The sequence below is a fragment of the Phoenix dactylifera genome, chromosome 17, assembly GCF_009389715.1.
Source record: "Phoenix dactylifera cultivar Barhee BC4 chromosome 17, palm_55x_up_171113_PBpolish2nd_filt_p, whole genome shotgun sequence".
Lineage (NCBI taxonomy): Eukaryota > Viridiplantae > Streptophyta > Magnoliopsida > Arecales > Arecaceae > Phoenix > Phoenix dactylifera.
This window is the reverse complement of record NC_052408.1, coordinates 10283609-10295139: the sequence shown is the minus strand read 5'-3', so window position 1 is coordinate 10295139 and position 11531 is coordinate 10283609. Positions and strand designations below refer to the sequence as shown.

Sequence of the window (11531 nt, the reverse complement as noted above, 5' to 3'; positions counted from 1 at the left end):
TCAGCTGAATTTTTACAAGCCTTTAGTTTTACCATCTGTACCAAAGTCTCTAAATTTATAAATCTTTTGTTCATTATTCATAGCTTATTGTTTGTATCTAGTCCTTTTTCAAAAGTTTCTTTCCTATTTTGTGTTCCACAGGCCACATTACCCATGCCTTATGTATGGTTTCCAGGTCGCATCATTTTCATTGTTTTGAATGTCGTCACATGTGTACTGCAATAGAGTATAGATCATTAGTCTTTCATGTCTGATAGTACCATAGACAAAGAGAGGCATTTGCTGCACATTAACCAGCGTGGCAATTTGATCTTTGATACCAGGTATTATAACCTAGAAAACGGGCCCCCTGACATAAGAACATCAAGAAACGTATTGAGATTAGTTTTCCATTTTCCATTCACCAAACATAATATCAGCATCAGCTAATTCTCCATCTAATTATGCACCATGATTAATTGATATAGAAAAGCATTTGTCCGGGTCTAGGGATTAAATTACAAAACCAATTTCTGCTCATGAGCAATCAGTATATTTAGTGATGGCATTTAACATGCCAACAACATTTGACAGTTAATATTAACTAATGAATTGCAGCAGACTTGCACCAAATCAACTTGCCAATAACAGCATACATGTTTTGTGAAGTAAATCTGATTTCAGGAAAATATTATCAATAGGATTATTTTGAAAATTTTAAAAATAAATTGTAAAAGATATGGCATGGAATTGTGTTCTAACATCATATAATATCTACGGTTACTGAAATTTCTATCTACTATTTAACACACCCAATCATCAAAACAATGGACTATCTATCTTACAAGATTATTCTCAAAACTTCCATGCCCACAAACAAAGAAGATAGCAAACCCCAATCAAATAGAAACAATGAGATCCCCAAAAACCCCTAGTTCGGTTAGACCCACACGCACCAATAAAACATTTACATCCATCAAAGATTCTTCCTCGAATCCTAATTTCCACAAAGATGAGAGAATAAGAAATATTAACTCCCATAGAGATAAAAAGAAAGAATGCTCCTTTTACAATCGCGCACCAAATCCAGAAGAGAAGTAAAGAATTCCAAACAAACACATGAACACCTATCGAAGGTTTGTTCCGAAAACCCTAATTTCCACCGGCATCAGGGAGGAATCAAGAAACCATAAACCCTAGATGAGGAAGGAACGAGAAGCGATAAAGATCAAGAAGAGTAGAAGGGAAGTACGGGAGAGGGAAAGAGGGAATGGTTGTTGATCAGGCAAGGTCTTGGCCATTGAAGGAGTTGAAGAAGTCGGCGTCAGGGGTGTGTGGACATCAATGGGGTTGGCATCCACATGCCACCTTCATGTCGAACCTGCCCACCTCCATTGAATCCTGCTCCTGCAGCTGTTGCTGCTGGTACAAGAACGACCCCTTCGGAGTCCACATCACCTTCTCCTTCTTCCCCTCAAACGGCCTCTACTCTGGAATTCACAGCCTGGGCCGACAGAGAGGGTGAGAGACAACATTTCCCCTAGACGGAAAGCGTGACATGAGGTCAGCAATCAAGGGGCAGCTATATTGCCAACTTTCGTATTGTGTTCGTGCATGGCTCTCTAGATTAGGGATGGATTTACTTGGGGGAAGACTTTATCATCTTTGCTCATAAATATCCTTTCCAACACAAGAATGCAACAAGCTTGAGGTTACCCCTCTCTTGACCCGGTCTTCAGATGGAAAAGAAAAACCAAAGCTGAGCCATCAACCTGAGAAAATTTAGTAGAATCCAACTTTCATCTTAACGGAAAGCTTCAGAGTAGATGTAAACAACTTGAATGAGATCATCTTATTGATAAAATGTTATAGCAGTAATAAGATAGACAATAATGGATGAATGCTACAATAACAGGTCACAAAAATCTGAACCAAAACTTTTAAAATTGTAGTGTTTCAGGTTTGTACTTCATAACAAGAGTATTGAGGAACATAACAATATACGATAACGTAAAAACTAGAAATCATTGCCCACAAAGAGAGATTAGCCAAGTTGATCCCCAAATAGTGTTTAATTGTCATTTTCTCTGATCTTCAGATCCCAAATGATCACATGACGGACTGCCTCATGTTATCAAAGGCAGCAACAAAAAATAAGTGCAGCTTATACACCAGCTGAAGTGCCCTTGCTCACTTCCATGTCCCAGGAGTGGAGGTATTTGTGAAGTCTAGTGCCAAAATGGAGCCAAACGTGGGTCTGTGCGCCATGGCAAACCACTCCGAGCACCCAAAGCCCTACATCCAATGGCAGCCTGCAACCAATGCCCGTAGATCCGTTGACCCAGTCATCCACAAGGAAATGAAATGAAAAACAAAATTTGGGATGACAAGTGAAATCCCAAATCAAGCTGCCTTGAAGGGCAAAAGAAAAGGAAAAACAGAAACAAAAGATAGCCATCAAGTAGCAAAATTGAAGTCTATGGTGGTGGACAAAAGAAAGGAGGCATACCACTTGTGATGCAAAAGGCAGCAACTTCTCAGGAGGCATTCCTGCACATAAACCTAACAGAGGGGAGGAACAGAATAAGCACACAAATGGCAATATGAATTACACAAAAAGCAGATGGATAGACACCAAAAATATTCGTTCAAGCACAGCAAGAGAGATCAGATAACATGGCTCCGATCTTTCGGCTTGGAATTATTGATTTGAGCTCTTAATGCACATCAGAACATGAACATGATACGCTAGATTCATGAACCACGATAGTTTTCCATCTTAGCTTTCGAACCAGTATACGATGTCAGGAGGACAAAGAAGACACTGTATGTTCTTTTTATTATCTATATCCAGAATCAAAAGTAAATTAAAACCTCAATCATATGACTTATGGGGACATAATAGAGAAAAGGCAGTTCTGGATTAGTTCCACACTAGAACTTCAGAAGAATGAATGACTAATTAGGATGACAAACAGAGACATCCGAAATATATTTCCACAAAATCATGCAACAGAAAAGAAAATAAAAACCGTATGTTCAACAAACCATAGAGAACTGCTCCAATGAATGCATCTCCAGCACCAGTGGTGTCAATTAGCTCTGAAGGAGGTACCACCTCTGCAATACACATAAGTAACCTCCCACTTATAGCACCTATTCCATCTGCACTAACTCTCAGGCTTGACTGAAATGATAAAAAGAATCATCAAGTTATCAGATAATACAACAAGTGTAGAAATAGAATGCCAGATTTTGGAGGTTCCTGAACTATTTTTTTAAGTGGATTGGTTGATACATATAGTTATTCAGGTAATTAGTTTGACATAATGCATTAGGGCTCACGAGCTTGAGACGACAGATCATGGAACATCATGGTCCATTTATCTTGGATGAAGCTTGAGATTGCAGACTATATATCTCAGCTCAACCAAAACAATTTGGAGAAAGAAAATATATTGCAGAGATTTACGCTGTCTGAATATACCTCCGAAGAAATACATGTCGGAATTGTGGTGCTTCTATCAAATTTCTGCCTCACTGACTCAAGTAAACTTTCTACATCTGTTTCCTTTGTCTCAGAAGCCTCTATTGAAGACAGTTAAGATAGCAAAATGAATAAGGCAGATAACATCAGCACAACCTGATCAAACCTGGCATGCTCATCCTCGTTGTTCAGACTTAAAATACCTTAACCAACATCATTTTGCCGGAAAATACTAGATTTGACACTCACCATTTATGCTTCTCTCAAGCATTATGCAACCTTTATCTCCAAGCATCACAATTACAAATCTGACTTGAGGTAGTCTCAGAAGAATGGATACTAGTGCAGTGGGAATAGATGGTGCAGTTGTCCATGCCTGTCAGGTAAAATTATTAAACCAATAAAGCCAGAATTGTTTATCCTTTATAGTAGTAGGTGCCTACAGATGATTTGTAACTTTTGATCCAAAGCACTAGTCAAACTTTTTGAAGATGCTTATATAAAATTTACATTAAAAAAATTAACATGTATTTTAAGTTGATTGGCATTACATTATGTATCTAATGAAGGTCAATAGTAAGGGCTATTTTTTCTGCTGACACAGTTGTAGAAAATAAACTAGTGAAGGTATACAAAAATAATATTTTTAATATGTCAAGGGCATGTATGATGGAGCAACAATAAGGAGAGTCTAGTGAACTTCCAGAATTGATAGGGCCAAGACAAGGGTTTGCATTAGATTAATAAGTCGGCACCTCATATAGTGCTTCTCATGGTGAATCCAAGAATTGCAAAGCCTAGTACCGGACCTAGAAGGTGCTGCTCATGGCGTATCTGAAGTTCTGAACCCAACCAACCTAAATCTGAGGGGTTAACACCCATTAAGGTTCTTCTCACTCTGAATCTGGATTCATCCAGGTCAAATTGAAAAAGAATGCACCATCAAAATGCTGCTAATGCTGCCCAACCAGGCCAGGTTCAACAAGAAGCACCTTGCAGAGCTGCTCAAGAGGAACTAATGGTCTAGCCAGGCACAGAATAGGAGTAAAGTTCCATGAGAGTAATGTGTATGACAAAAATGGCCAGAAATTTCAACTCAAAAGACCAACATATTAAGGGTCTACTGACATCACAAATAGGACCGGTCAAGCGATTTTAGCAAGCTGATTAAGCTACCTTTAGGGAATGATATATTTTGAATAATATCCTAGTATTGTGATTTAGCAAACAGCCTATACCCATAACTGATAAGCCATATGCATTCAGAGAAATTGTTGTCCAGCAGAAAATTTTGATTTCATAGGCTCAAAAGAAAAAAAGGAAGAGAGAAAGAGGATATATCGACATCCATTTAGCTTCATCTAAAAAGATTTCCTTGCCTGGGGAAATTTTTCTGAGCATACAACATAAGTTGCCAGATTAAGAAGATCATCCAGTCCCTCCCTCTTCCTTTCTGCATCAATTAAAATAGGAATTTTCCTTCGGCTTGCCTGCACTTAGGGATTCATTAAGTACCGATTAGTTGAATTCGTAAAAGAAGGAGAAGGTTTAGCAAGTTAATGCATAAAGCAAAAGAAATTGTTTCGTAAATATCAACACATTCTTCAAGACTTTCAGAACTATAAAAGTAAGAAATAGTATTTATAACTTAATAATAGACAGATTATGCACAATGTTCAGCCAATGGCAAACCAAGTTATGGTTATGGTGAAATGTTGATGTAGGTCGAGAAAGGTATCAAATAAATGAAACTTTTTATATTTCTAAGCTTAGATTGGACTAAGCAGAATTGTAAGCGGAAGCATAAGCATGTCTCTTCAGGATACATAGTCTAATGTTTTGTTCTCTATAACATCAATATATTGTTTGATAGTTGGCGAGTATTTAGCCTTCTGCTTTATTAGTAAGCCTATGCAGAATGAGAGGGCAATAAAAGAGCTGTAGATGCAACAAGAATAAAGTGATTATTACCTCTTCAGCAACAACTAAAGCAGTTTCATGCAATCTTCCATCAAAGAATACAAGGTTTGCACCATCTAAAGCAGAACACAAGCTAGACTCTGAAAGATCTTCTGGCACCATTTCAGGGTATCCAGGGGTGTGAATACATGTACGAGTTTTCCTGAAAACACAATCAAAAATTTAATCTACCATAATTGCTGCTTCAGAAATACAACTGATTACACATGAATTTTTCTCCTTACAAAGACCAACTGAAAAATTCTATTTCATATAGATTGAGTCGAGAAGACCCAAAGATCAATATGGTAACATGTAAAGAGATTTTGAACAGCATGCTCTCTCTCTTTTTATCACATTTCCCAATCACATGCTGTAATCATATAAAGTATCATTTACAAAGTGGCAGCTGGAGCTGGGAATGGAACAAATAACTAGGAGAAGGAAAAAAAAAGGAAGTAGGAACACACAACTGGTTGACATAGAATACATTTTTATTTTAAAAATCTGTAACATTAGCTTGCATGCTTTGTTGAGAATAACATGTCATAGCTGGACGCAAAATAGTGCAAAAAATTCTTAGGTCAAAGTAGCTTTAATAGAGGCATGACAGCAGTAGCTAATCATATGAAGAAAATCAATATTCGTACATTTTCACATTCAAAATCAAACTTTTTCTCTAGTTAGGTTTGAATATTTACAACCTAACTGTTTATACCTTGCAGTGTCAATTCTATTAGATGTGGGGTTAACCAAAAGCAATCAAATGCCCAAAAAGTTGCAAGGCATGCAACTGACATGAGTCTTCTGTGATGCAAATCCAGTAATTTATATTGCCTCATCCATGAACTTCAGGGCATTTCTTAAGTGGCTTGCCTCAAGGTGTGAGGTTTTACTAGACACGGATAAGCTTTTTCAACCAAAGTTTGATATCGAAGTATGTATGGTTACAAAGAACTTGAACTACAAACCAATCCAAGCAGACCGTATTCGCTATAATAACGAATTCTGGATAACAACAACCAAGAAGATTGTATTTGTCAATATCATTAGGGCAACACATATTTTGAGCTTGACAGTAGAACAGTAGAAAAGTTGAACAGTAGAAATGTTCTTACGTTTGGTTGTCAACTATTATATAGGTAAATGGTGAATTTCCATTTTCTGAAACCTGAAAAAGAAATGGCTCAAGTCACAAAAGGCACAAAAGACTTATTTTAGGTAGCATGGAATAACTTAAATTCCCATATTATTTAAGCATCAACTGATATGGTAATGCAACTAGTTGATGCCCAGTTTTGATGAATTCAAAAAGAAAAAAGAAAATGCATGTTAAATGAATTGAATCATAAGAAAAGAATCAAAAAATTAATTAATTGTCTGTTTGAGAGAGAGAGAGAGAGAGAGAGAGAGAGGTTTCTAAGAACGTGACTAGATTAGCATCTATGCACCATTTCGGTAAAGTGCATATGTAGGAAACCTGAGAAAAGGGGAAAAGATATCAAAAAGCATGATAAACTGTGAAGAAACATTGGATGCGGTATCTCTTCTTTTGTCAACTTACATGACAATCATGGAAAAACCTTTCACTGAAATAAGCAGTTCACACTCATACAAGTACCTCATTTACATTTAAAATCACATCTCTGCTTCCATGGACACTAGAACAGAATGCACCAATAGGTGGATCATATAATTCATAGAAACAGTGAGAATCTAGTTGATAAATAATTCAGCCAGCAGTATTTCATGCAAAATATATCAGTGTTACAGAAACATGACAATACATAATACATCCAGTGCAATACATCTAAACAAGTACATGAAGAATAGTTTGCCACGATACATCCAAATAAATGCTTCGATAGGCTGGGATGGAAAAGAAAGGCATGCTGAACATACCACCATATAGGATGTATCAACTCCATCAGCTTCAAGTTCTGCAAGCGCATTTCTACCTTGTGCATCATTAGCCACCTAAGGCCAATAAGTAGAAGATGACATGAGTTAGGAGATCAGTCAATAACAAAAAAATGTCATTTGCCTATAAACTGGATTACAGTTAAAACTTTAATAAAAATTCAAAATATTGCTTTAGAAGAAGAACAGGATGCAGCAAACGAGTATGACCCCAAGATGGAAGCTTGTAGCACATAGGCTATGTTGTTTGTATAAAGAACACAAGCATATTGCGCATAAGCAAATCTGCTGTGAATTGAATTCTCCATTAGTCGGAAACATAAGGTTTGGCGAAAGATGAAACTATAAAAGAAGGAAAATGGAGCAAAACCTTAGAGATTATCCTAGGTTTCACACCCAGACGAGCTGCACTTGTTAATGCGTTACCTGTATTTCCGCCTCCTTCTACCTGTAATTGTACATGATATGTTAGAAACCCAAGTTATAGCTTTACTTCGGAACAATATAATGTCAGTTGTACTAGAGAGTAGTATTATTCCATTTGACCGACGCCAAAACCACTCGACGTCTCAATCTTTTCTAAGCAAAAAGGCGGCGAACCCCCCAAAGGAACCACCTTTTTGCTTCGAAAAGATTGAGACTTCGAGGGGTTACGGTGTTGGTGGAACCATCTTTCCCAAAAATAAGGGTATCACCACCGGATAATCCAGTATAGGCCCATACTGAAGGTTAAAACGCACCCTCAAGCTCGTGCTTCGGATCTTTTCATCAGGCTCTGGGAAGGCAGCCACCGTGGCCAAGTAATCCACCGACGCCAACCCGCAACCCAGCTGACGACACAAAATAGAACCAGGGAAACGGCAAGGAACGATCAGATTCACAAGATTGCTGAACAAGAAAACTCGGTGCATGGTTCTGCTCAGGGTTTTCTTGATTGAGAGTAAGGGAAACACACCACGATTCGGTTGGTCGGGAGGGGAGGAACGGAGGGCGAGGCGACGACAGCCTGCTCATTTTGGGAGGAGGAGGAGGACGACGACGACGACATCTCCGCCCTTCACACGGACGCACAGAGGAAGAGAAATACGAATGAGAACAGGGGAGAGAGATAAAGATTAGATAATGGCGATAGATTAGGAGCGATACCTCGGGATGCGCGGTCGAAGGGAAGGGAGTTTTGGGCGGCGAAGAGAAGGGGAGAGGAGTGGGAGGGAGGGAGCATGGGGCCCGTTGGAGATGGCAGGGCTCAGCTTCATCGTCATCAGCTCAACCACCTTGGGACACTGTTGCTGCTGCCGCCGCCGCCGTCGCCTTAGGAATATCTTAACCCAACGATGCCATGAGAGGCTTCTAACTCGGCATCTTGGCCCATGATGACTTAACCCAACGATGTCATAAGAGGCCTCTAACTGGGCAAATCGGCCCATGATGAATCATACGAGGCCCAACACTGTTGTTAAAAGTTTTCCCTCTATGGCTGGCACGCCATGTGGCATGAGAACTATGAATTCCATTGACTCCGTGTATCGGACCAATCAACCTGTGCCACGTGGAATGTGAAGGTAAGATGAGAAAATTTTTGGTGCAAGGTAGGGCTGTTATGACTATGTTTGGTTGTAAATCAGGAATTGTTTTCCCATTACCAATAAACCTATTCTTGAGAATGAGTAATCCAATGCATGTGTTTCAAGGAAATGAAGCAAAACTGGTAGCATAGCAAATAATATATTACCAATACATTAATATTAATATATTATTTATTATTAAATTATAATATTAATATATTATCATAATAACATAATTTTAATATATCAATATATATATATATAATAAACTTATATTAATATTGATAATATTGCGATGATGATTGCATAAATCTCATACCATGTTATATAATATGTGTCATGTAGGAATGTAATAATACCATCAATTTTATCATTATTACCCTTGGGTATTGTTTTACTCCTTTTCTATGAGAATTCAATGCCATTCAGAATTATTATTTCCATAGGAGTTATCAAACATGATGATGAGTGGGATGGAAACGAATACTTATTCTCTCTCCCAATTGTTGCAAATAAAACATGGCCTATAATTTTTGTAATGCTAGATGAAGCTCGATTGCCATGTATCACAAGAGAGTTGGTCCTTCGTGTCAATCTTACCATATGATACCTATCCAGTAATCGAACCGATTCGATCACACTAACCAATAAATGGTTTTGATCAGATACGAAGGTGCGACCTTTAATATTTTGTAATCTTATTGGAGTTAGGAAAATGACCGATACTTTTAACTGTGTCGGCAGAATAGAAATGGAGTGTGCAATCTTATTCAACTTGAGGCAGATTTCGTGCCAGCCAATTAACAACACTTGATAGTTATTTTTCATATCAATTGATGTCGACATGCATGCCCACAACTAGTACTTGGTTTAAGATGCATTTTTCTGCGTGATTGCATGTGTCCTACTGTTAATCACATCTCCCCCCATAGTCGGTGCGCGTTTGACGCTTGCTTGCATGATATAAATCCATGAAGAATCATGTGTTTATGCTCAAAGTATGGAATACAAAAGGCTAGAAGTCATAAGGTCAGGCCAAAATTCTGTACGCATCACAGTCCTTTGGTCATTCCAACCCATGCAAAACAATTATATATGAAAAAGATGTATCCCATGGGAAGATAAGATCAGATCATCCTGTCCTATTGTCACTGTTTGTGCTGGAAGTTTCACATACAGTCATAGGACCCACCAACATCAGGCCTAATGTCCGAGGTCTTGGATCCGATTCAACTAATAATAGCCAAGGTAAGGCATAGGGTTTAGCAGGAGATGATGACTGAATTAGTGCCAACTTATCCTACCTATATATCACTTGGACTATACTCCACAGGTATAGTGGAGGGACCATTGGGACCACACCTCTCTCGCAAGGAGTCACATGGCATGACACTCGACCGGTCTAATTTGGATTTGGTGCGTCTGGATCAAGCCGAAATCGGACCCATCATGAAACCAAAGCTAAACCTTTTGGTCTAATAAGATTGGCTTAGAACGCTAGGATTCGATCCACGAAACCCTATCTAAAAATCACGAGCCTCGGATCTCAGACAACTGAAACGAAATCCGTGGTCGGTCCAGTTCTTAGACCAAAAGCCGACCCAAGTTTGAGTCGTCGGCATTTTCTATCCATAGGCCGCCTCCTGATGGAATTGCACGCTTGGCCACCCAACTATAGACAAAGTCTCTTCTTTTTTTTGCTTTGAAGACAAAGTCTCTTTCACTGAAGGAATCCTATGGAGGGATGGTTACTACAAACAAATGCGACCAAATGTGCATGCTTTCTCGTTTTTTTTAAAAAAACAGAAATGGAATTTACTGGACCACTTCACATCGTTGGATAGCGAGAGGGATCACTACTGTAATAGTTTAATGTTGGCTTCTTTGACTCCATTAGAGTGCCAGAGAGGTGGGTTTTTTTTTTCTATATAAAAAAAAATCACTGGGGAGCATGCGATGCGGAATGGTAAATATATTTCTATACGAGAACGCGTCATCGCACTGATAATGACCGAACACCTAAGGTTGCTGCATTGTCCTTTTGTCAAAACTGTCTTATGGACCGTTTGGTTGCGAGATTTTATTTCTTTGATCGTGGGTTTTTTTTTATTTTATATAAAACACGTCATGGCACCACTCACAATATATAATATAGAGAAAATCCTTCAAACTATGTATAGCTCTATCATTGTACTAAAAAGTGTTCATCACTATATTTGAACATAGATTACTATGGCCAATAGCGACCAAATAGGATTGATCACTCCCCGCCACTGTTTACTCTGTTTAAGTATAATAATTGAGTGGATGGATACCCAAGTGTTTTCTTGGTTGTTTTTTTACCAAAGGAAATAAACAGTGCAAAGATGCTGAAAAACAAGTTTTACTGAAGCTTAATGTTTTTTAATAAATGCGCATTCAATATACCTTATCATATTTTCTCAGAAGAAGTATTTCTTATCATATTGTCCATTCAAAAAGCAGGATCCACATAATATAGAAACCATATTTTTACATTTTCTCAGGGGAAAAAAGATGTTACGAGAAGGTTTCTGGCAACCATAACGGTGTCTTTCTCTAGCCTCCGGGCTCTGACTTGGGATGCATTATGCATAGAGGGG

General features: G+C 38.3%; 1 protein-coding gene across 1 annotated transcript; it reads right to left on the bottom strand.

Moving 5' to 3' along the window:
• Nucleotides 1–1806: 1806 nt before the first annotated feature.
• On the bottom strand, nucleotides 1807–8690 carry LOC103711863 (sulfofructose kinase-like). Its single transcript, XM_008798169.3, has 13 exons — nucleotides 8492–8690; nucleotides 8301–8400; nucleotides 8086–8175; nucleotides 7716–7793; nucleotides 7328–7402; nucleotides 6544–6596; nucleotides 5438–5588; nucleotides 4846–4956; nucleotides 3716–3842; nucleotides 3467–3567; nucleotides 3028–3166; nucleotides 2489–2541; nucleotides 1807–2291 (listed from the first exon to the last, which is right to left on the bottom strand). Exons 1-13 carry the CDS (start codon nucleotides 8605–8607, stop codon nucleotides 2208–2210), a joined length of 1278 nt encoding a protein of 425 aa, XP_008796391.1. The 5' UTR covers nucleotides 8608–8690; the 3' UTR covers nucleotides 1807–2207.
• Between the last annotated feature and the right edge of the window lie 2841 nt (nucleotides 8691–11531).

Coding starts and splice junctions, on each gene's coding strand:
- LOC103711863 (XM_008798169.3), bottom strand. CDS start 8,607: ATGACGATGAAGCTGAGCCCTGCCATCTCCAACGGGCCCCATGCTCCC. Junction 7,794..8,085: donor TCCGAAGCACGAGCTTGAGG/GTGCGTTTTAAC, acceptor GTACAATTACAG/GTAGAAGGAGGCGGAAATAC. Junction 3,843..4,845: donor GCTCAGAAAAATTTCCCCAG/GCAAGGAAATCT, acceptor TTTACCTGACAG/GCATGGACAACTGCACCATC.